The sequence below is a fragment of the Enhydra lutris genome, unplaced genomic scaffold, assembly GCF_002288905.1.
Source record: "Enhydra lutris kenyoni isolate GAN:26980312 unplaced genomic scaffold, ASM228890v2 scaffoldscaffold46, whole genome shotgun sequence".
Taxonomy (NCBI): Eukaryota; Metazoa; Chordata; class Mammalia; order Carnivora; family Mustelidae; genus Enhydra; species Enhydra lutris.
In genome coordinates, this window is record NW_019154130.1 from 6,410,008 (window position 1) to 6,435,715 (window position 25,708).

The window sequence follows — 25,708 nt, forward strand, 5'->3', positions numbered from 1 at the left end:
TAAGAGCAGGCAGGTGTGGCGATGCATCGGCGCTGTGTTCAGCCTCTCTAGGAGATGGTGGGAGCTTAGTGGGAGGCGTCATCAGAGATTCTTGGAGGACATGACACTTGAGTCAGTCTCGAATGATGGATGGGGTACTACAGTCCAACAGCGGGTGGGACAGTGGGCCCTGCAGGCTGAGGAAGCAGTGGGGGCATCTTGGCGCATAGGAGATCTATGAAGTCAGGGCGGGGGTATGGGTGAGAAAGAAGAGGCTTAGGATTGAGTTGTGGCTAGGACCACTCATGGAGCATTGCGCCTGCCCTGCTAAGTAGCGTAGACTTTATTCTGGAAGCTGGGGGGGTACCACTCAAAGGCTTTAAATCAGGCATACCATGAGAGATGTGTACGATGGAAAGATCCCACTATATAGAACTTAGGTCTATAACTCTCCACAATTATATTGTGCAAACTGTGGCAGGTCATTCCACATCCACATCACTTTTTGTGGATGTTTTTTCTATTTCTTTTTTTTTTTTTTTTTAAAGATTTTATTTATTTATTTGACAGAGAGAGATCACCAGTAGGCAGAGAGGCAGGCAGAGAGAGAGAGGAGGAAGCAGGCTCCCTGCTGAGCAGAGAGCCGGATGTGGGGCTCGATCCCAGGACCCTGGGATCATGACCCAAGCCGAAAGCAGAGGTTTTAACCCACTGAGCCACCCAGGTGCCCCGTTTTTTCTATTTCTGAGAGGAGAGAATTAATTGTAAAGGTTTTTGAGCTCTTCTAATGAAGTTATTGACTTCGTCAGCCTCACCATTCTTGCTGTTGTGTAATTCTTTTTTGTTTGCTTGTTTGACTCTTTTAGTTTTTAATTCCCAGTTGGTTACCGTACAGTGTCATACTAGTTTCAGGTGTACGATACAGTGGATTCAGCACTTCATATGAAACCCAGTGCTCACGACACAAGCACTCTTTGGTTCCCATCACCTGGTTCTTCCATTCCCGTGGTGTAATTCCTTAGTAGTTTTGTTTTATTTTCTTCCAGAGAAGAGGAGGTATCTTGCAGTGGGCCTCTCTCCCAAAAACAAGCAGAATTTTTTCTTTCTCAACAGGTATGTTAATTCTGTTATTTATCCCAAACTTTTATTTTATTTATTTATTTTTTTTTTAAAGATTTTATTTATTTATTTGACAGAGAGATCACAAGCAGGCAGAGAGGCAGGCAGAGAGAGAGGAGGAAGCAAGCTCCCCTAGAGAGCAGAGAGCCCGATGCGGGGCTCGATCCCAGGACTCCGAGATCATGACCTGAGCCGAAGGCAGCGGCTTAACCCACTGAGCCACCCAGGCGCCCCTTTTTTTTTATTTTTAAAAAGATTTTATTTATTTATGGGGGAGGCCACAAGCAGGGGGAGGAGCAGGCAGAGGGAGAAGCAGGCTCCCCACTGAGTAGGGGGCCTGACACGGACTCGATCCCAGGACCCTGGGATCATGACCTGAGCTGAAGACAGATGCTTAACTAACTGAGCCACCCAGGTGCCGCTATCATAAACTTTTATTATTTATTTATTTATTTATTTATTTATTTATTTATTTTAAAGATTTTATTTACTTATTTGACAGACAGTGAGAGAGGGAGCACAGTCAGGGGGAGTCGGAGAGGGAGAAGCAAGCTTCCTGAGGAGCAAGGAGCCTGATGTGGGGCTCGATCCCACAACCCTGGGATCATGACCTGAGCCAAAAAAGCAGACGCTGAACAACTGAGCCACCCATACACCCCATAACTTTTAATCACAAATCCTGTGGAGGGATACCTGGGTGACTCTTGGTTAAGCATACAAATCTTGATTTTTGGCTTTTGTCATGATCTTTGGGTTGTGGGATCAAGCCCTACAGCAGGTTCCACACTCAGCAGGGAGTCTGCTGGAGAGTCTCTCTCTCTCTCCCTCTCCCTTTACCTCTCCCCCTGCTCTCTCCCTCTCTTAAATAAATAAATAAATAAATAAATAAATAAATAAAATCTTTAATAAGTAAAAACACGTCTTGTGGCATTTTATGTCATCACATGTGCCTATCTTGTTAGTAGGTTTATTAGTGAATCTGCATTATTCCTTTGTCCTCTGTCCTCTTTTCTTCACTAATAATACAGTGTGATTATGTGTTCTTTATGATTTTGTGTGTGATTTTCTTTTATTTTTTTTAAAGATTTTGTTTATTCATTTGGCAGGGGGAGAGAGAGAGATCACAAGTAGGCAGAGAGGCAGGCAGAGAGAGAAGGGGAAGCAGGCTCCCTGTTGAGCAGAGAGCCCGATGGGAGGCTCGATCCCAGGACCCTGAGATCATGACCTGAGCCGAAGGCAGAGGCTTAACTGACTGAGCCACCCAGGCGCCCCTCTTTTTCAGTCTTTTTTAAAACGATATCATTTTTTAAGTAATCTCTACACGCAACATGAGACTTGAACTTAAAACCCCAAGATCAAGAGTCGAATGCTCTATTGACTGAGCCAGTCAAGTGCCCCATGATTTTATTTTTCTTAAAGTTATAATACATGTTCATTTTATAATAGTGTGTGACTAACACAGCCCAAAAACCTGATTTGGAAGATTGACTTCTCTTTCCCTAATATTTTATTATGGACATTTTCAAACAGAAAGAAAAGTTGAAAAGCATTGCACAGTGAATACCCACATACCTGTCACCTAGATACCACAATTACTGTTTTATTCTCTCCTTATCATATGCCTGCACATCCCTTATCCAGCCACCATTTCATCTTTGATGCATTTCAGTTTGCAGACATCAGTACATTTTACCACAGACATTTCTTGCTGGTGCTTTTGAGTTGTACTTTTTCATTTGCTTGGGAACAGAAGCTGAATATTTTTCTCCCATGTTGTTTTTAAGTATAGGATTTTGATTTTTTTGTTCTACTTTCCTAATTTTCCTTAATTTTGTTAGTAATTTTCTTTCTGCAGAAAGGTGTAATGTTTAGGTCTAGATGAAAAGTGATAGGATCACCCTGAAGATGAATTTCAAACAGATTAGAAAAACCCATCTAGACAATTGGTTAAGTGTGGAAGTGAAAATATAGCTAGATCTTTACCTCACCCTCACACTTCAGTACTTTACAGATGGATTAAAGGGTAAATGTGAATATGTAAAGCTGTAATTAAACTGGGAGGAACTACATATTAACTTTTAAGTGATCTCTAGGTGGGGAAAGACTTTCTAAACATAAAAGCAATGGAAGAAAACATGTAGAAGAAGATCATTTGATTTTTCAACATAAAAATTAAAAGTCTGCATGTCAGAACACATTCTAACAAAACTAAAAGGCAAACAATAAAATGGGAAAAAGAATTTGCAATAAATATGATGGTCACAGGGTTAATACTTTTGCTTTAAAAATCATATTTTCAGAGACCGATGATGAGACAAACTTTATAATATTAATGAAAAGAGCAGGAAATAAAGTGATATACCATGTTCTAATTTTGTTAAAAATATGGTGTAGGTGTAGGGTTGCCTGGGTGGCTCAGTGGGTTAAAGCCTCTGCCTTCAGCTCAGGTCGTGATCCCAGGGTCCTGGGATAGAGCCCTGCATCGGGCTCTCTGCTCAGAGGGGAGCCTGCTTCACCCTCTCTCTCTCTGCCTGCCTTCCCTGCCTACTTGTGGTCTCTGTCTGTCAAATAAATAAATAAAATCTTTAAAAAAATATATAGTATAGTGTAAAGGTATGTATCACATATATATCCTACACACATAGAAAAAAGACTGAAATAAGACACATATTAATAGTGTCTTATTTTACATATTAATAGTGTGATTTCTGGGTGGTGGTGTCACAGATGATTTTTGTTTCCTCTGTATGCCTTCCATGTTTCTGGAATCTTCTGTAACAATATAACACATTCAAATGGAATTAGAAATTATTATTTATAAATACAAATTTGTCTAGGTAAAGTTGAAGTATCTGTAACAAGGTTAAGTACTAATATTTATTTATTTATTTAAAGATTTTATTTATTTATTTGTCAGAGTGAGCACAGGCAGACAGAGTGGCAGGCAGAGGCAGATGGAGAAGCAGGCTCCCCCTGAGCAAGGAGCCCGATGTGGGACTCGATCCCAGGACGCTGGGATCATGACCTGAGCCGAAGGCAGCCGCTTAACCAACTGAGCCACCCAGGCGTCCCTAATATTTAATTTAGAATTCGTTTTCTACATATTTTGTATAATCATTGCTGGCACCATCTACATGATACAGTTAACCAGGAGTAGGGCATCTGAGTGCTATGAGGCCTCTGGCAGTACTGGATGGAGGTATATACTACCAGTCCTGAGGGTGGTCTCGGGCTGGTTTGGGTCACACTGGTACTTTTCATGTAGTTTGAAAAGTACTGCAGGAAGGGCTAGTGCAGGGAGCTTATGGGCACGTGTAGGGGCTTATAGGACCTTACGTAGTCTAGAAAGTGATACAAGCAAGTGGCAGAAGTCTCAACTGGGGCCTGAAGAAGGAGCAAGAGTTTGTAGGGCATGCGAGGAGCATGCGACTGGGCAGAGGGTGTTGGAAGGCTTTGAGTTTCAGAAAGAGGAGACAGTGTTTTGTGTGGTCAAGAGGAGACAGTGGCTACGAAAATGATATAGGGCATGCTGGTTCGTATATATGTCTTTCCACTGAGTTGTCATCTTTAAATTTCAGGCTTCTTTGTTAAAGAATGATGAGACGAAAGCCCTCACTCCAGCATCTTTGCAGAAAGAACTGAACAACTTGTTGAAATTTAATCCTGATTTTGCTGAAGCGGTGAGTCTGAGTTGGAAAGCCCCAGTGAAGCTACTCTATATTAAGGGGTTGAGGAGCCGTGCAAATGAGGACTGGCCTGTTGGCCCCATTTCTTCGAAGGAAATGTTGGCAAGTCAACAAGCCTAGGTCACAAAGCTTTTCCTCCCAAAACTTACCTCTGGGCCCTTAGGAGTTTCTTCAGTCTATTACTGTTTTTGTTCATGCTTTGTCTCTCTGAGGCTCCAAATAATGGACGGATGATAGAGTAGATTTTATTTTTTTCAAGTTTGGGGGCTAAAAATTCTTTTCCTTTCTCTTTTATTAGTTTTTTTTCCCCCCAAATTCAAATAATTCCATTACTTACTGTATTTTTACCCTGAACACTTTCTTTTCTTTCTTTTTTTTTCAAACTTTCTTAGTAGTGGTACCTGGATTTGACATCTTTATTCACATGCAGAAATATATCTGATTTGGATCTGCCTGTTGGAGGGAGGTTTAATTCAGTGAATCAAACAAAATGAACATAGTGTCAAAATAATTATAAGATAATTAACTTAGTATACTAGTTAAAGACTCACTGTGTTATGACTTGGACATTTACAGAAATTAATTTTGTAATTTTTATGTGAACTCAGGGATTCAAATCTTTTTAATTTGAGCTTACAGTATTTCTCAATGCCTGAGCTAGGTGAGTCCCCCAACCCCCTCACCTAATATAAGCAGTGGCATAGTGGATGTATAATTACGATAAAACTCTGATGCAAGTCCTAATGGGGTGCCCATTTTTCTTTTGGGGGCTTCCTAAGGAGGAAACAAACCACTGTATCTTGAACTTGTTTTATCCTGCCTGTGGGGCAAGGTTAGGCTAAGCCGTCTTGCTAGGAGGGCTGGGGGTACACCGGTGTTTGCTTGCAGCCAGTGGGACGCTCTGAATTAGTCTCACGCGGGAGGAAGCCGAGCGTTTAAAATACGTGCATTGTTTCTTTTTCAGCACTATCTCAGCTACTTAAACAACCTCCGGGTCCAAGATGTGTTCAGTTCCACACACAGCCTCCTTCATTATTTCGATCGCCTGATTCTCACTGGGGCCGAAAGCAAAAGTAACGGGGAGGAGGGCTACGGCCGGAGCCTGAGATACGCCGCGCTGAACCTGGCCGCCCTGCACTGCCGCTTCGGTCACTAGTGAGTCCGCAGGTTTTAGTCGCCGCAGAGACCGAAGAGATTCTCAAACGTTAACTTCCAAAGAGGGAAGCTCTTTCCCTGGACAGAAATTGACAAAAATCTTCTGCTTAAGCAGTCTGCCCCCTAGTGTCACTGTTGAGCATTACTGTCGTAGTGCACGGCCTCTTCCTTACTTCTAAGAACAGCCATTGAGTTAAAAGGAAATTAGGTCATTAGGCCAGAGATTCCCAAAAGGATTTTTTGGAGGTAATACTGAGGTACAAAAGCTATTTTCAGTTTTTCAAAAAGCCAAAAGGAAGTAGTACTTTTACTGGCTAAAACTCTATACAGCTTGCTAAAAGCCACGTTTGTGCTTTAGGATAGAATTCAGTCAGTTCAGTGGGGTGACGCTGGCTTACCCATTGCTAAGATATGCTTATGATTTTAATGAATAAAAATAAGAAGATTTCCCAATTATTAATTAGTAAATAGAGTTATGTGGATAAAAACATGGAGGGTATTTTGGAAACAATGAAATAATGTGAATAAGTGTGAAAAGGTAGTGAATTATTAATTAAGAGGGTTCTCCCCTGCCCCCACGGCTTTTTCCCCTTTGAGAGAAATGTGGTCTCTGCTACAGGCATTTTTGATTAGAGATCATAGGGTGTGTTAATGGAAATAATAGTGTCCAGAGTTCAAGAATTGAGACTTCTACCCATTGCTGTTTAGGTCAGAAATTCTATTTCTGATTGTCACATTTTCAAAGGGACATAGACAGGCTGGAGCTGGTGTGGGGGACAGTCTCCTTGTAGGCATTCCAAGACATTGTCATATAAATAGTTTGGGAAGGATATGAGAATGGTGAACCTGGAGAGAACATGATTTAGCCAAGCATGTGTTTGGCATGTTTATGTCATAAAAGGTCATGTGAAGAGAAGTTAGATGACCAAGGGTGTAATTCCTGGAGAAGAATAAAAGTGGGGAGTACAAGGAAAGGGTTGTGCTTTGCCCGTGATAAGGAAGGTGGTCCCACATGGATCCTCTAAGGAAGGGACGGCGAGGTGCTCAAGCCTAGACCAGATGTCAGAAAGGGAATTCAAGCATCAGATTGATAGTTGGACTCAGAAAGCTTCGAGTCTACTCTAAAGTACATGGTTTTATGAGATTCCATGTTATCTTTTGATCGACTTCTTTTTGTCTGCCCAGGTGTAACCACCTCTTAATTGGAAACTTCCGCTTTGTTATGTTCTCATAATAAACAGCAATATCATTTGTAGTATTTACCATTAACTGATTTCTGTGTTCAAAACAGCTTCTGCTAGGGTTTGGAAATTTGTATTCAGCCTTCTAGATACAAATAGTCTGTTGGTGTGCAGAATTTATATATTTACAATAGGAGAGACAACTAACTGCATCAAGTTAATTGCTAATTAATGTACTCCATTAGCTTCTTTTTTTTTTTAATATTTTTTATTTGTTTATTTTGAGAGACAGAGAGACAGAGTGAGAGAGAGCATGAGAGGGGAGGTCAGAGGGAGAAGCAGACTCCCCATGGAGCTGGGAGCCCGATGTGGGACTCGATCCCAGGACCCCGGGATCATGACCCGAGCCGAAGGCAGTTGCTTAACCAACCGAGCCACCCAGGCGCCCTCCATTAGCTTCTTTGATTCTAGTTCTGGAGCTGTGGCCTGTGTAAAACTTTGTCACTTAGCTTATAGGCTTGTGAAGATTTCTTGTAAGTCATTATAGTTCTTTACTGAGCATCTGCTGTGTATTAGGCATTGTGTTAGAGTATTAGGTGCTGAGGGTACAGGAGGAAAAAAAGGTAAAAACCCTCTGTTCTCATGAATTTACGGTGGGGAGGTAGATGATAAAAAAAACACTAAACATAATACACAAAGGTGATAGATGAGAATAGGGTTGGGGAGTGCTGTTGTTTTCATAAGGGACACTCCTCTAATATATGTACAGATCACTCCTTCCGTAATAAGGTAGCAGGTCAGCCCTCCCTAACCTCTACTACATATTTGAATAGAGATTTAAAGCAGTCTTAGTCTACCTGGGAATCTACCATTTGGTAGATTTAACTTTTCCTCCTCCCTGGGAAAAGTAATCCCTTAGTAATCCCTCTTTCGTTTTAGCATACTGTCTATACAGTTCTCCCAAAAGCCTTTCTTTTTTTTTTTTTTTAAGTTGAAGCTATATATTTTTATTTATATATTTTATTTTTTTTTTTTTTTTTTTTTTAAAGAGTTTATCTATTTATTTGACAGGCAGAGATCACAAGTAGGCAGAGAGACAGGCAGAGAGAGAGAGGGAAGCAGGCTCCCTGCTGAGCAGAGCGCCTGATGTGGGGCTCGATCCCAGGACCCTGGGACCATGACCTGAGCCAAAGGCAGAGGCCTTAACCCACTGAGTCACCCAGGTGCCCCTCTTTTTTTTTTTTTAACATTATTTATTTGGTCTTCAGATATTGAGTAAAGTTAAATCAACTGATATTTATTGAGGGCCTGTATGTGTGATATGCTTCAGGTCCTCAAGTAGATTATGTCCTATTGCATCTCAGCATTGAAAGGAATTTAAAAGAAATGTAAAATAGGTAAAGATGTATCTGACCTGTTTATTTTTTTAAAAAATTTAGAAAGATTTTATTTATTTATTTGACAGAGAGACAGTGAGGGAGGGCACACAAGCAGGGGGAGTGGGAGAGGGAGAAGCAGGCCTCCCACTGACCGGGGCACCCGATGTGGGGCTTGATCCCAGGATCCTGGGATCATGACTTGAGCCAAAGGCGGGAAGACAAAGTCTTAATGACTGAGCCACCCAGGTGCCCCTGTTTCTGACCTCTATTCAAATCAGTGGTTATTAAGGAACAATCCAGCTCTCCCCAGTTAAAATGGATTGTGTGAGGCTAATGCTAATTTTAAAGAAAATTCCTTATGTAAATTTTTCCAAAATAAGTAATACCCATAGAATTTCTGATTTGATTTTGAGATCTTCCATAACCCTGCATTTATAGAACCTCTTTTCTGTGACTTGCCACTAGGAAACCCAGAATTTAAGAGCTCGCTGTCTCTGGGCTTATAAACTATTTGAAGAAGTAAAATTAACACAGATTAAATAAATAGAAAGTGATACACAGTAGTATATAATTAAGCACTGCAACGTGGGTTGCAGATAGTATTTCTGTGGGTGTTTTCAGAGGTGAGAGCTCAGTGGGGCCAAGGATAGTTGGCTAAATTTCCACAGAATCTGAGATTAAGGGAGACATCTTAGATGGAGTGGAGCCATGTCAACAGAAAAAGAATCTCAGAAGTGAATATCCTCAAAATACTTTTTAAAACTGGTTTTGAAAAATTACAAAAGTAAGAAAGAAAAAATTCACATAATGGGGAAGGGAGTGCAGTGAAAAGTGAAATGTTGTATCCTATCCTTGCCTCTCCTCCTAGGGGTAGACAATTAAAATACTCTTAGAGATCAAGAAAAGCCATTCCTCGGGACGCCTGGGTGGCTCAGTGGGTTAAGCCTCTGCCTTTGGCTCAGGTCATGATCTCAGGGGCCTGGGATAGAGTCCCACATTGGACTCCCTGCTCAGCGGGGAGCCTGCTTCTCCCTCTGACCTCTCCCCTCTCATGCTCTCTCTCTCTCTCTCTCAAATAAATAAATAAAATCTTAAAAAAAAAAAGGGGTGTGTGTGCCTGGGTGGCTCAGTAGGTTAAAGCCTCTGCCTTCGGCTCAGGTCATGATACCAGGGTCCTGAGATCGAGCCCTGCATCCGGCTCTCTGCTCAGCGGGGAGCCTTCCTGCCTCTCTGCCTACTTGTGATCTCTCTCTCTCTGTCAAATAAATAAATAAAATCTTTAAAAAAAAAGAAAAGAAAAGAAAAGCCATTCCTTCTTGCCCTTTGTAGTAGAAATCTACCTTAGGAAGTACCTGTTCTGTGTCTCTACTCTGAATGTTCCTTGATGCTGGGGGAGGGAAGTGCCTCTGACGGAATAAGCTCGTTGTTAGAACTTCCAACCCAGAGGCTTCTATTCGGATGAATTACTGTACAGATGCCTTGCTGTTACGTTGCTTGGACATGTTTGTGATTGTTAATGAGTTATTAATGTTCGGTCTTTCTCTAGTCAGCAGGCAGAGCTCGCCCTGCAGGAGGCCATTAGGATTGCCCAGGAGTCCAACGATCATGTGTGTCTCCAGCATTGCTTGGTGAGCCGCCCCCTCCTGTCTCGGGAGTTCTGCCTGTGGATTGAGTTGGCCTTCGAATGGTGTCATTTAAATTGGGTTATTTTGCAGTTGGAAGGCCCTTAGCAGTGAAGGGAAACTAGTTAGCAGAATTCAGAAAAGGCAACTCATCGTTATTATCTTTCTTAATCCATGATCTCTGTTTTGCTTTGGGGGCATTTCTTATATAAAATTTTAATCCAAAGCTACCACCTTAAACATTGGTATTAACAAAAAGGTGTATGCGACACCTGGTAGCTGGAGGAGACATTGTCCCGTGAAAGCATGAACACCAAGCACAAGGAGAACACGGAATTCATTGAACATTCCCTGAGAATCTCGATTTCTCAAAGGCCATATGGGAGCTTCATGGTTTTTTTACGGAACACTTGCCACTCATTGCTGTCAGAGGTGAAAATCAATGACTGTTTAGCTCAGTCTGAGTTTTAATGTGTTCAGTGGTTTTCATTTAGGTTCATACTTCGTGAAAGAGTAGTTTAGAGGATTTATCTTGTCCCTTGTTAAATCGTTCTTATAGCCATGCTGATATTTCAATAGAACGTTAACCGTTATCGTTGTTAGAATATATTTTGATGATTTCTCTTACCAGAGCTGGCTTTATGTGCTGGGGCAGAAGAGATCTGATAGCTATGTCCTGCTAGAACACTCTGTGAAGAAGGCAGTACATTTTGGGTTACCGGTAAGGCTCATCTTCCTGTGAGATTATTTAAATAAATGGTGTGGTTTCATTCTTGGTAGTTTCATATGACCTTAACTGTTAGTCAAACCACTAAATTCTGTCTAATAGGTTTCTCGCTGCTCCCTTTATCTTTTTTTTTTAAATTTATTTATTTATTTGATAGAGAGAGATCACAAGTAGGCAGAGAGGCAGGCAGAGAGAGAGGAGGAAGCAGGCTCCCCGCGAAGCAGAGAACCCGATGCGGGGCTCAATCCCAGGACCCTGAGATCATGATCTGAGCAGAAGGCAGAGACTTTAATCCGCTGAGCCACCCAGGCGCTCCTGCTCCCTTTATCTTAACATCTAACATCTATTCCATTGACCAATTCTATGAGATCCTTGTTTAGTTTATTGATCAACATTGACTTCCACATATTTACTTAGAAAAATTTCAAGAAAGGCTTTTTTTTTTTTTTTTTCAAAGATTTTATCTATTTATTTGACACAGAGACAGTGAGAGAGGGAACACAAGCAGGGGGAGCGGGAGAGGGAGAAGCAAGCTTCCCACCCAGCAGGGACCCTGATGTGGGGCTCTATCCCAAGACCCTGGGATCATGACCTGAGCCCAAGGGAGACACTTAATGAATGAGCCACCTGGGCGCCCCAGGAAAAGATTATTCTTAAACCAGGGATTGGCAAACTTTAAAGCCCGTGGGCCAAATCTGGCTTGCTGCCTGCTTATATATGGCCCTCAAGCTATGAATGGGTTTTACATTTTTAAGTAGTTGGGGGAAAAAAACCAACAAAGAAGCAAATGTGACAGAGACCAAATGTGGCCTTCAAAACCTAAATTATTTACTACATGGCCCTTTACAGAACCAGTTTGCTAATCTGGTTTTAAAAGTAAACAAAGGGGCGCCTGGGTGGCTCAGTGGGTTAAGCCGCTGCCTTCGGCTCAGGTCATGATCTCAGGGTCCTGGGATCGAGTCCCGCATCGGGCTCTCTGCTCAGCAGGGAGCCTGCTTCCCTCCCTCTCTCTCTGCCTGCCTCTCTGTCTACTTGTGATCTTTCTCTGTCAAAGAAATAAAATCTTAAAAAAAAAAAAATAAAAGTAAACAAAGCCAGGAACCAGTAAACCTCACAGGTACATTTGTCTTTTCTTAATTTAAGTGACAGAGAAGGACCTAAATTATAGTCCTTGGTGACAAATACTGAGGAGCAGTGAAAGGGCTCAGTTGTCACATATGTAGTAGTAATGACTGTCAGAGTCTAGATTACTGTTGCTGTCAGAACTGTATTCTGTCTCAAAAACATCTTCTAAAAAACTGCACCATAAGCAGTGGGACTCCTTAAGCATTCTGTCTCGTAAAGTTTGCAGCAAGGTCCAGGAAAACTGAAAGTAATATGTGTAATAACCTATTGTATATGCTTTTTAAAAATGGAAGGGGCGCCTGGTGGCTCAGTCGGTTTAGCATCTGATTCTTCATCTCAGCTCAGGTCTTGATCTCTCAGGGTTGTGAGTTCAAGCCCCATGTTGGGCTCCATGCTGGGTGAGGCGCCTACTTAAAAAAAAATTGAGGTACAGTCAACATGTTTTATATGCTTTTTAAATCTGTAAACTGTTCATTTGATTCATTTTTGAGAAAGGAAACTTACATGTACAGAATTGATTATAAGGACAAAAGTAAGTTGTCCCTTAAAATAAATGATAGACTTTGTAAGTACAATTTTTGTTTTGGATTTAAGCTGACTTTTTTTTTTTTAAATGATTTATTTGTTTATTTTACTGGGGGAGGGGCAGAGAGAGAGGGAGAATCTTCCAGCAGACTCCCTGCTGAGTGTAGATCCTGATACAGGGCTCAGATCTCATGACCCTGAGATCACATCCTGAGCTGAAACCAAGAATAAGACACTTAATGGACTGAGTCACCCAGGTACCCCTAAGCGGACTCTTTTTTTTTTTTTTTAAGATTTTGTCTATGTGTTTGAGAGCGAGAGAGTGAGTACACAAGCAGAGGGAGAGGGAAAAGCAGGCTCCCGCTGAGCAGGGATCTTGATTTGACTGTGATCTGCTTGCACACTCACTCTCTCTCTCTCTCACCCAGATGCCCCATGATTTTATTTTTAAGTAATCTCTACACCCAATGTGGGGCTCTAATTTTACAACCCCGGGATCAAGAGTCACATGTACCAACTGAGCCAGCCAGGCGCCCCTGAAGTAGGAAGATTTTTAAAGGATGACTATTATGAGCATACTTTTATCTTTTCATTAACTTCTGATACAGTTTTCAAAGGTGAAAGCACAACTTAAAAGACTCAGCTTAGGGGGCACCTGGGTTCCTCAGTTGGTTAAGCATCTGCCTTCGGCTCGGGTCATGATCCCAGGGTCCTGGGATCGAGCCCTGTGTCGGGCTCTCTGCTCAGCAAGGAGTCTGCTTCTCCCTCTTTCACTGCCTGCTGCTCCCCCTGTTTGTGTTCTTTCTCTCTGTCAAATAAATAAAATCTTAAAATAAAATCTTAAAAAAATTAAAAAGGGAAGTAAAAAATATTCTACTCTGGGGGCGAGTGGATGGCTCAGTCCATTAAACGTCTGCCTGCGGCTCAGGTCATGATCCCCGGGTCCTGGGATCCAGCCCCAAGTTGGGCTCCTTGCTCAGCAGGGAGCCTGCTTCTCGCTCTCCCTCTGCCTACTGCTTCCTTTGCTTGTGCGCTCTCTCTCTCTCTCTCTCTGACAAATAAATAAATAAAATCTTTAAAAAAAAAAAACCACAACTCCTACTCCATAATGTGTCCAACACTGTTTGACACATACTGTTTTGTTTTGTATTTATTTACTTATTTAAGACTTTATTTATTTATTTGAGAGGACTCACTTGGATGAGCTGGGGGAGGGGCAGAGGGAGAGGGAGAAGCAGGCTCCTCACCGAGCAGAGCCCCACATGGGGCTCCATCCCAGAACTCGATCATGACCTGAGCTGAAGACAGATGCTTAACACACGGAGCCACAGAGGCGCCCCAAATACTGTTTTATTTTAATTCTTACAATAATTCTTTAATGATAGAGTTTCTGCCCATTTTACAGATGAAGAAGCTGAGGCTTGGTTAGGAAGCTAACCAGCCTTGACTCACAATATAAGTGGCAGAGAGTGTGTTTAAGTCCAGGCCCATTTTATGTCAAAGCCCTGGCTCTTCTCAGCATACTGCCTGCCTCTATTCCAGCCCCAGGTTTTCAGGAATACATCTCATATGGGTTAGAGTCAGGATATAGGTAATTTCTTTTTAAATAATGCTGTCGGTTTGTATGTGCTGAAATGTGAAATATGCCAGATTTCAGAAAAGTGAACAATTGTGTCATGTAATTTGTACCTTGAGGAGTCATGGGGTATGTCTGTCCCCTTAGTACCTTGCCTCCCTGGGAATACAGTCCCTAGTTCAGCAGAGGGCTTTTGCTGGGAAGACAGCAAACAAACTGATGGATGCCCTAAAGGACTCTGACCTCCTACACTGGAAACACAGCCTGTCAGAGCTCATCGATATCAGCATTGCACAGAAAACAGCCATCTGGAGACTCTATGGCCGCAGGTGGGTCTTCAAGCCAACTTTCAAGGCCATAGGGGCAGGAATCCTTCCAGAGGTGAGCAGAAGCTAGCAAACTGATTCTCTGAAAGGCCAAACGGACAAATCATTTTCCCCTTTGATGAAAGTTGTTCGTGCAGGGAATTAAAGAAAATGCTTATAGTTTTAAAACATTTTTGTACTTTGCACAGACTTTGTAAAGTTCTTTCCTGTGCTCATTCTTATTTGTGCCTCCCAACTGCCCCGTGAGGTAACTGGTGGGTGGGCTCCATTCCAGGATGTGAAAACCAAGGTTCACACATCTGATCTGCCCCAGATCACAGACGTCAGTAGCAAGTGACAGAGCCAAGACTCACTCAGGTCCTGTGACTCCAAGCGCTCTGCCCCTGTGATCTGAGACCGGACTCTCTCTTCCTGTCCCCGGCAGGCAGGGCCACAGTCACTCGGGTTTCGCTTCCATGTTAGCCGAGGTGTGTTTTCTGGAGCATCTCCGGCCTCAAGTTTAATTTTCCATTTGGCCTCCTTTAGCTTGGAAGTACCTTTCTGAACCAGGTTTTTAATCCTGGAGTCTGTCCCTACCCCACCTTTTACCTAGACAGTCTATTTCTAGGAACTCAATAATGAAAGGAAGTGCCTACTTGACCAGTCTTGTTTGTGTATACTCGAGATCATTTTTTGGCAGGATGCGCTCTGAGACAGCTGCAGACACTGGCCGCTGCGTACATTGCCAGAGCAGCTGGTGCCAGGATGGCATCAGGTCTGAATTTATCCGTGAAAACCGATTAACACACTTGTGACCACAGGGGAATTAGAGGCAGTCAGGGGGTCTGGAGCTTGGAACTCCCAGTTGTGCCATAACCACCCCATGTTTCCTTTGGGGCTACACATGCAGGGTGCGTTTCTGCTTTCCTGGTGCTGAGGGTGGGTGAGCCAGCAGTGGGAGGCCACCACTCCCTCTAAGCCAGATCCTGCAGACGGACTTCCTGCCCTTCCATTTCCACTCAACAGAGTTGTGGGGTGTGGCTGGGGGGCAGCCTGGGTCTCTTGACTGAAGGGAGTTCCTCTCTGTCTCCCCACCCAGCACCATGGCCCTGCAGCAGGCCCAGATGTTGCTGAGCATGAACAGCCTGGAGTCTGTGAATGCGGGTGTGCAGCAGAACAACACAGAGTCATTTGCTGTCGCCCTCTGCCATCTTGCAGAGTTGCACGCAGAGCAGGTAGGCAGGTAGCTGGGCCTGCACGCTCCGGGAGCGATGGAGGCTCCCCCACCTCTCCCCTCTGCTCCTTGAGAAAAGCACTGGATGTGTCTGGGTCAGGCCTGGTTGGATGCAGGGGGCGCTGAAAGGGTGAGATTCCATCGGTGGAAATGGATGGGGTGTGGAGTCTACACAGTTGTTGAACTTTGCATCTCTTTGCATTGACAAAGGAAATAAGATATCAGCTATTTCCATGTAGCAAATGGAATATAAAAGAGTCTTTGAAATTTCAGGTAATGGAGCTAGGTATGTTTATAGGAGACGGGAAGGCCACACCAGTTAATGTTAAGTCTACAGCACAAGTTTGATTGACTACAAAAAGGGACAGTGGGAATTGAATGTAACCTTGACTTATAGCCCAAGTCATTTTACATGATTCTCTTTGTAGGGGATTGATTAAAGAGTCTCTCATGCTGCTCTAGGCTTTCTCTCTCCTTTGCTCTAATGCTCTAAAATGTCTTCTTTCATGGAAGAGAAGTCAGGGAAGCCTCTTACCCAAGCTTACCCTCTGTCTCACTAAACACTGCCTTGGCTCTAAGTGCATTTCCTGATCATATATCTTTTCTCCACTTCTCTCCACTCTCCCTTACTGTTAGATTATTGTTAGGTTGTATGGTTTTTTTTTTAAGATTTTATTTATTTATTTGCCAGAACTTGAGAGAGAGAGCAGAAGCAGGGGGAGAGGCAGGCAGAGGGAGAGGGAGAAGCAGGATCTCTGATGAGCAGGGAGCTCGATGTGGGACTCAATCCCAGGACCCTGAGACCATGACCCGAGCCAAAGGCAGACATTCCACAGAACGAGTCACCCAGGCATCGGCAGTCAGTATTCCCTAATCTGCGGCCTAAAGGTTGTTGGATGGTGTCGACCCCTTCTAGAAGTCTCTAAAGACTTCCTTCCACTAAATGTATTTTAGCATTTGACAATCCTTTAGGCATCTGTGGAGACAAAGGGGATGGATGGGGTCTGGCTGGGTCCCACATGCACCTTCATCAGCTGCCCTCTTCCTGCACCTGGGAGGCATTGCCCACGCTTCCTGACGTCAGAGCAGCAGCCAGCTGCACTTGCTGTTTGCTTTCCCTGAGGAATCTGCACGTTCATCACTTTCTTGGGTTTTTTCCCCCTCTTAATGGAACCTCTGACATCTCCTCTTCTGCTTTCCTGTTACCGTGCTTAAGTGGAGCATTTGGTAATGGATGAGTCAGTAAACGTTCAGTTAGGTATTTGTTGTGAGCCTTGTGTGACTTCTCTCTCCCCAACAACTTCATTGAGATAAAATTCACATGCGATACAATTCACCCAATTTAAATTTCCCCATATGGCTTTTTAAAGTCAAATTCTCCCCACTGACCCCAGCCTTAAACTGGATAACTTCCTTTCAAGCTCTGAGTTATGTAGGGTAGAAATGATATTTTTTTTTCCTGCTGGACTGAAAAACTGCTTTATAGAAATCTTGGTCATGACTCAATGCTCAAGCCTTGAAACTTTCTCTGAGGCCAGTTATTAGAGTTCTATGATGTTTCCTGGGGGATTTTTCCTGCTATTTGGATTTGGATTAGTATTTCCGTCTTCATCTCCTTATATCCCTGGCTTATGTGAAGAAGCTGCTGACCCCATCATTGCCTGGCTCCAGTGGCCAGGATATGTTGGGAACCCTTAAGAATTGTACTGCTGGGGCGCCTGGGTGGCTCAGTGGGTTGGGCCTCTGCCTTCAGCTCGGGTCATGATCTCGGGGTTCTGGGATTGAGCCCCGCATCGGGCTCTCTGCTCTGTGGGGAGCCTGCTTCCCCCTCTCTCTCTGCCTACCGCTCTGCCTACTTGTGACCTCTGTCTGTCAAATAAATAAATAAAATCTTAAAAAAAAAAAAAAAAAGAATTGCACTGCTAGGAGATAGGCAGTGGCCTCTCTGTTTCAATTTAGTCCCTTCCCCCCTTTCCTCAACTTGCCTTCATAAGACCTTTCTAGGGCTAGAACATCAACGATTAGCTATACCACATGGCTGATGATTGTCACATTTTTAATTGTTCAGGTTAGATAGACCCCTGGAAAATTAAGCTTGACCCGTGGTGGAGAAGGCATCTTTATCATGTATCTCCATTTGCTCCTTTATTTCCTTTGTGAGTGCTTTGATTTGTGTTCTGAAACTGATCTCCAAATAAACTGGGTGCTGCACTTTGATGTGGCAGTGACTGGGGCATGAGCGAACCTACAAAGAAGTTATAAGTTCTGAATTGCTGTTTCTGACCTCCCTCCTGAAACCCAGAGGGAGCCCTAAGACAGCCAGCCCCCTTGTTCTTCTTGTGTAATTCTAGACCATCTGGTATCATTCCTCTCCCAGCCTCAGGAGGCGCAGGTCACAGTAGGAATGGGGGGATGCAGTGTGTATCTCTCTACTTGGCCTAAAAGGTTTGACGACCCATCTCCATCCACATGCCCAACTCACTATGGCAGTCATGAGAATAATTGGCAAGATTGGTCATTTAAAAATCATAAGAATAAAAAGATTATTGACCTTTTATTACAATTCATTGTAATTTCCACTTCAAATAAAAGTTCACTTGCAATCTAATTGAACTTCTATATAGATGGAAGACATTTCACCTTGTAATCAAAGGACTGGGACAAATTGAAAAGCTTTTGGAGTCAAGAAACATTCCAATGACATAAGGGTATAAAAAAAGGCATGAACATGTATTCACATAAAAAACACAAATGACCCAAATACATGAAAAAATTTTCAATCTAGTCATTAAAGAAATTCAAATTAATACAGTGAAATACTAGTTTCACCTGTCACATAGGCAATCCTTAAGTTTGTGGTGGGACAAAGGCATAGAGAGCTGGTGTGAAAGTTCTTAGCACGTTTCTGGAGAGTAATTTGGTAATTTATATCAGAGGGCTTTGGAATGCCAGCATTTGACCAGCCAGTTTTACTTCAGAGGTCTTATCCTGAGGAAATGAGGTGGACAGTGTGAAGCTATATGCACCAAGATGTTCAATGGAGCATTCTTAAAATGGATGAAATTAGAAACAACCAAACTAACCACACTAGGAGGTTATTTTTCTTATTGTTTATATTTATTTTGAAGTTTTTTTCCTAGAGTGAACATGCATTACATGTGTAATTCAAAAACAATTTTAATGAACAAATAAAATATGCTAGAACCTAAAAAAAATGACCCCTCCATGTATGGGAGTCTGTGGTTCGCACCTTCCCGGGTGCAGCACCACGAACAGGTGAATCACAGTGACAGCCTGTGAGTGGTGTAGGAGGTGCAGTTTCTACACAGGTGTGCTCACCAACTCGTGTGTTTCTGCTTAGGGCTGTTTCGCTGCAGCTTCGGAAGTGTTAAAGCACTTGAAGGAACGATTCCCGCCTAATAGTCAGCATGCCCAGGTAATCTGCCTTTTGCATGGCATTGGATTTATTTCCGAAGAGACCGTTTTTACTGTATTGTTGTCAAAGCAGAATATTTTAGGGTCTCCCTCAGTTTCTTGTGTCTTGGTTCCTCTCTTGTGACCTCTGTGCACTGAGGTGAACATAGGCGCATACCAGACTCTCTAAGCTCTGTTCAAGAGGGCAGAGAAATAAACTCTGATAAAAGGTTTAAAGATTTATTTAGGGAACTTTTTTTTTCCTGTCTTTATGGTTTTAGCTAGTATTCCTTATATCTCTGACTGTATGGATTGCTCATATCCACGGACAGATGAAGAATTAGGTCTCAGTTTGGTGGTGTGTCCCTTACTTGGCAACTCTAATCTTTTCCCCCCAGAATTAAATGACCTTTTGGAAAAATGTTGTCCCCAGGAGGGATTTAATTTTTTAAAGCACTCCCAGGCCCCCTGTTCCTTAGTGCACTGATACCTGTCTCTAATGGGGCTGAGAAAGCTGTTAAACCGGTCCTTTCTTCTTTCTGTTACCAAGTTTAGTCAGCTATGGATTCGAGAATTTGAAACCATAAGAGACCATGGCCTGGGAATCTCCTACTGCTGGTCCCTGAGGCTGCCACTCCCAGGGGCTGTTGGATAGGCTGTGGGTACCCATCTGCGCGTGAAATGTGCTGGGGTCTCGTTGCTGCTTTCAGCAGGCTGTGATCTGAACTCAGAGTACCCAGCTGCAAAGGTGGCACACAAACAAAATAGAAGATAGGGGAAAGCGGGTGATGTGGGAGAAAGAAGTGTGGTTCTGTGGCAGTGCTAATGCGATGGAACAGTTTTGGTTATAGTCCTAGCTGGTTTTTTTTTTTTTTTTTTTTTTTTTTAATGACAAATTAATTCACAGTTCACAGAAAAACATATGGCCGATAGATATATAACAAGATGCTCTTCCCGACTGGCAATCAGGGAAATACAAGTGAAAACAATAATGAGATATTGCATACCCATCAGAATGGCCAAAGGTAAAACACCTGACAGCGCCAAGTGTTGGTGAGGACAAGGAGCCACATGCATCTGGGAGGGGAGAACGAATGGGCACGACATTACAATGAAGGGACGTATGTCCTACAACCACGTTCCCACTGCTTACTGTAGACCTGAGATCAACTCTCTCCCCAGGGGAGATGTATGAGAATGTTGGTTGCAGCCTTGTTCAGAAGAGTGAAAAGTTGCTCCTACCTAAATACTCAACAACAGAGAATAGAAGTTGTCGCTTATTCATGTAATTGGAAACTGTTCATCAGTGCAAAGGGTAAGCTAGAGCTACTTGTATGAACCCGTGTGAGTCCCAGAAAAATGTTGAGCTTAAAAGCAAAAAGTTGTCAAAGGATACATACGATAGGACAGTATTTACTTAATACAAAACTTAAAATGTACAAGGTTGCTGTCTGGGCTTAGACCTATTTGTGGTGACAGGGCTAAATGCACCAAGAAGGCTGGAACCACCCGTAAATACCAGACCTGTTAGGGTGCCTCCTTCAGGAAAATGGTAAACAGGACGGAAATAAGCCAGCACCCCAAGTACACTTGCTCCTTCGGTGGCAAAATCAAGATGAAAAGACTGAGCTGTGGGGATCTGACACTGAGGTTCCTACATGAAAACCACAGCCTGCGGCGGGGTGGGGGGGTGGCCCGGACCTACAGCACCACTTCTGAAGGAATTGAAAGTGAAACTGGGGGGCGCCTGGGTGGCTCAGCGGGTTAAAGCCTCTGCCTTCAGCTCAGGTCATGATCCCAGGGTCCTGGCATCGGGCTCTCTGCTCAGCGGGGAGCCTGCTTCCTCCTCTCTCTCTGCCTGCTTCTCTGCCTAGTTGTGATCTCTGTCTGTCAAATAAATAAATAAAATCTTTAAAAAAAAAAAAAAGTGAAACTGGGTAGAAGCTCTACCATTTAAAACACTGCTAGCCTATAATAAATGGTTCATTTATGTAACAAAATTACTTTGGCTTGTTGTAAGTTAATTAACTAATTAATTTTTGAAGATTTTATTTATTTATTTGACAGAGAGAAAGAAAGCACAAGCAAAGGGAGCAGCAGGCAGAGGGAGAGGGAGAAGCAGGCTCCCCACAGAGCAGGGGGAGCCCAATGTGGGACTGGATCCCAGAATCCCGGGATGATGACTTGAGCCAAAGGCAGTTGCTTAACCATCTGAGCCATCCAGGCGCCCCTTGTTGTAAATCCATTAACATTCTGTTGCGTTGCATTGACTTCTCTTTCTCAAAAGCTTGGAAATCACAAATCCTTCTAATTTTTTTTTTTTAAGATCTTATTTATTTATTTGACAGACAAAGATCACAAGTAGGCAGAGAGGCAGGCAGAGAGAGGAGGAAGCAGGCTCCCCGTGGAGCAGAGAGCCCAGTTGGGGCTCAATCTCAGGACCCTGGGATCATGACCTGAGCTGAAGACAGAGGCTTTAACCCACTGAGCCACCCAGGTGCCCCAAATCCTTCTAATTTTTAATTGGAAAAAAATCATACAGGATCATACTGTATATTAAGGGTAAGAATATATGCTGTAAAAGTATAAAAACATGAATGGGAGTTATAAACATTAAATCAGTTACTTTGGATAAAGAAAGAGGGGAATGGAATTTGCAAAGAACTTCAGTAGTGCATGATACTGTCTAAGGCAAATAAAGCAAAATTGTTGTGATTTGACGAAGTTAGTGATTGGCAGACCTGTTTTTTATTATTCGTGCTTTTTCACATCCTTGAAATATTTACAAAAATTTTTTTAAGTCTCAAAAAAAGTGTATGAATTGTAAGGATATTTGCTAATAAGCAAGCTGCAATATTTTTATATTTTTGTTGAATAATGAGGTGAACACTTGCCATTTTGTTCTTCATTTTTTTTTTCTTGTTAGTTATGGATGTTGTGTGATCAAAAAATACAATTTGACAGAGCAATGAATGATGGCAAATACCATTTGGCTGATTCACTTGTTACAGGAATCACAGCTCTTAATAGCATAGAGGGTGTATACAGGTAAGAGACTTTGAAAACTCCAACCCCAGGATGAAGTAATTCTCAAATGCCTTTATTCTTATTTGTTTAATTAAAATTAATTTATTAACTTTAGCTTAGGAAAAGACTTCTTACGTATTTATTACCAATTTGTTCTGGGAAATTAGAAAATACAGATGAGTAAAATGGACAAAATAAGTATCACCCCAAGATAATCACTAACATGCTGATACCGATAATGTCAGACTTTTGTGTTCTTGCATGTGTGTGTGGGGGGGTAGGTGTATACACATGTGCTTATACACACACACTTTTTTTCCTCTTTTCACAAAAATTGTATCAGGCACAGTTCTTCCCCCTGGGAGGTTCACAGTCTAATTGAGGAAATAGAGACTCCAACCCTGAAGGGGGCTCGACTTGCAAAACATCAGCGTCACCATTTGTGTTTATTTTGTTTCTGTGTCAGGAAAGCAATTGTACTACAAGCTCAGAACCAAATGTCAGAGGCGCACAAGCTTTTACAAAAATTGTTGATTCATTGTCAGAAAATCAGGAACACAGAAATGGTGATCAGGTAAGGGAGGTCCCTCGAGCCCCTGCTGTAGGTGGTCCTTTGTGTCGGCTGTTCTCATCCCTTGTCTTTCTCTTTGCGGGCAGCGTCCTGCTGTCTGTGGCAGAGCTGTACTGGCGATCTTCCTCCCCCACCATCGCGCTGCCCGTGCTCCTGCAGGCTCTGGCCCTCTCCAAGGAGTACCGGTTACAGTACTTGGCCTCAGAAACGGTGCTGAACTTGGCTTTTGCTCAGGTAAGCTGATCTCTGTTTTTACAGCACATATTTGTGCTCAAGAACTGGTGAGTCTGTTACTACTTTTTCGTTTTGGAAAGGATAATAATGAGCTTTGACTTCTTCTTAATATTGAAGTCTGGGAATGTAGTCTCATTGTCAAGCCCTCCACGGGAGTCTGCAGCTGCGAACTCCATGGCAAGCTGACCCCTCCCAGCGGCACTAGCCGTGCCAAGCTGTGTATTTAAGAAAGGGGGTGCACCTCTTCTTTGAGGACACTTGTATCATATTAATGATTTAGCTGGCCCAGAGCTATGCTTGGTTAATAAGGGGATAAAGAAATGAGGAAGTTGTGTGTTCATTGAAAGCTTTTGGAAATTAAATTGTATTTTATGTTTATTTTTTATCTCCCCCTGAGGAATGTAAAGGCTGTGAGAAAAGGGCCTTTGTTTTCTCCCTGCTGTGTCTTCTGGTACATAGTAAAACATACACATAGTAGGGTTTTTTGTTTTTGTTTTTGTTTTAAGATTTTATTTATTTGACAGACAGAGATCACAAGTAGGCAGAGAGGCAGGCAGAGAGAGAGAGGAGGAAGCAGGCTCCGCGCTGAGCAGAGAGCCCGATGCGGGGCTCGATCCCAGGATCCTGAGACCATGACCTGAGCCGAAGGCAGAGGCTTAACCCACTGAGCCACCCAGGCGCCCAGGTTTTTAATAAATATTTAGTGAGTGAATGCATTTTGAACTCACTGGCACTAGAGGCATTTACTAAAGCAGAGATTCCCCAAACTATGCATTAAAATCAATTGGGAAGATTTAAAAAAATATCTACATATTTGGCCTTGCCGCAGACGCATGCAGTCAGTATCTGTATGGAAGGAGCACAGAAATCTAATGTTTTCCTTTCCAGCTTCTCTAGTGATTTTTTTTCTTTTTTCTTTTTTTAAAGATTTTATTTATTTATTTATTTGACAGAGATTGAGGACAAGCAGGGGGAGTGGGATAGAGAGAAGCAGGCTCCGTGCTGAGCCGGGAGCCCGATGCAGGGCTCAATCCCAGGACCCTGGGATCATGACCTGAGCCGAAGGCAGAGGCCTTAACCCACTGAGCCACCCAGGCGCCCCTAAAGTTTTTAATTTCTATGAAATCCATTTCATCCTTTTTTTCTTTTGTAGCTTATGCTTTTGGTATTCTACTTAAGAAACTGTTGCTTAATCCAAGTTCATGAAGATTTATACCTATATTTCCTTCTAAGGATCTTAATAGTCTTAGGTCTTACATTTAGGTCTTTGATCCATTTTGAGTTAATTTTTATATCTGGTATGAGGTGGAGTCCAGCTTTATTCTTTCACTTACTGATATCCCCGTGTCCTAGCACCACTTGTTGAAAAGGCTGTTCTTTTCCCATTGAATGGTCTTGGTACCTTGTCAAAAATATTGATCATGGACATTGAGTTTATTTCTGCATTCGCAATTCTATTCCATTGTTCTATATTCTGTCTTTATGCCTGTACTGTTTTGATTACTGAACTTTGTATTAAATTTAAAATCAGGAAGTAAGAGGGGTTTGTGGATGGTGCAGTTGGTTTCTGTTCAGGGGGTGATCTTAGCGTTGTGAGATGGAGCCCTGCATTGAGACTTTCCCTCCCTCCCCACTTCCCTCTCATGCTTTCTCTCTCTCTCTCTAAAGTTAATCAATCAATCAAATCAAGAAGTAAGAGACCTCCAACTTTGTTCTTTTTCAAAATTATTTTAGCTATTGTTGTTCCTTTGCAATTCCCTATGAATTTTAGAATAGTTTGTCCATTTCAGCAAAAACGGCATTTGGAATTTTGATAAAGATTGTGTTAAATCTGTAGATGCATTTGGAGAGTGTTGCCATCTTCACAATATTAAGTCTTGCAGTCCATATTAAGTCCAACAGGATATCTTTTATTTAGATCTTCTATAATTTCTTTAACAGTGTCCTCTAATTTTCAGTGCACAATTCTTAGAATTTCTTAATTAAACTTACTCCTAAGTATTTTATTCTTTTTGATGCTATCGTAAATGGAATTTAGAAAACTAATTTCATAGGGCCTGGGTGTCTCAGTTGGTTAAGTGTTTGACTCTTGGTTTCGGCTCAGGTAATGATTTTGGGGTCTGGGAACTGGGCCCTGTGTTGGGCTCTGTGCTCAGCGCGGAGTCTGCTTGTTCCTCTCCCTTTGCTCCTTCCTTGTCGTGAATAAATAAATAACATATTTTTTAAAACTTATAAAAATTTAATTTCATGTTTGGATTGTTTATTGCTAATGTATATTGATCTTATATCCTACAACTTTGCTGAACTTGTTTAATACCTATTACAGGTTTTTAAGAATTCCTTAGAGTTTTCTATATATAAGATCAGCTCATCTGCAAATACAGAGTGTTACTTTCATTCCAATTTGAATGTCTTTCATTTCTTTTCTTGCCTAATTGCCCTGTGCGGAACTTCCAGATCAGTGCTGAATAAAAGTGGCAAGGGTTTACATCCTGTTTTTGCTCCTGATCTTAGGGGGACGATTTCAGTGTTTCATTGTTAAACATGGTGTTAGCTGTGGGTTTTTCACTGGTGCATCAGAATTAGGTTGAGGAAGTCCCCTTCTACTCCTGAATGGTGTTAGGTTTTTGTGAAATGTTTTTTGTCTTTTTTTTTTTTTAAGATTTTATTTATTTATTTGTCAGAGAGAGAGAGGGAGAGAGAGCAAGCACAGGCAGACAGAATGGCAAGCAGAGGCAGAGGGAGAAGCAGGCTCCCTGATGAGCAAGGAGCCCGATGTGGGACTCGATCCCAGGACGCTGGGATCATGACCTGAGCCGAAGGCAGCTGCTTAACCAACTGAGCCACCC

General features: G+C 42.5%; 1 protein-coding gene across 2 annotated transcripts in view; it reads left to right on the top strand.

Annotated features, from left to right (window-relative positions):
- LOC111156477 (anaphase promoting complex subunit 5) overlaps nt 1-25,708 on the top strand; it is a 43,467-nt gene that overhangs the window by 12,376 nt on the left and 5,383 nt on the right. The window contains exons 5-15 of one of the 2 annotated variants that reach the window (XM_022517402.1): nt 1,026-1,092; nt 4,677-4,778; nt 5,749-5,939; nt 10,046-10,127; nt 10,753-10,842; nt 14,222-14,403; nt 15,479-15,614; nt 18,975-19,049; nt 21,954-22,075; nt 22,521-22,628; nt 22,712-22,859. In XM_022517402.1, the coding sequence (XP_022373110.1) occupies nt 1,026-1,092; nt 4,677-4,778; nt 5,749-5,939; nt 10,046-10,127; nt 10,753-10,842; nt 14,222-14,403; nt 15,479-15,614; nt 18,975-19,049; nt 21,954-22,075; nt 22,521-22,628; nt 22,712-22,859 (1,303 nt within the window). The remainder of the gene's footprint in view (nt 1-1,025; nt 1,093-4,676; nt 4,779-5,748; nt 5,940-10,045; nt 10,128-10,752; nt 10,843-14,221; nt 14,404-15,478; nt 15,615-18,974; nt 19,050-21,953; nt 22,076-22,520; nt 22,629-22,711; nt 22,860-25,708) is intronic. The other variant, XM_022517403.1, reaches the window with a different exon arrangement.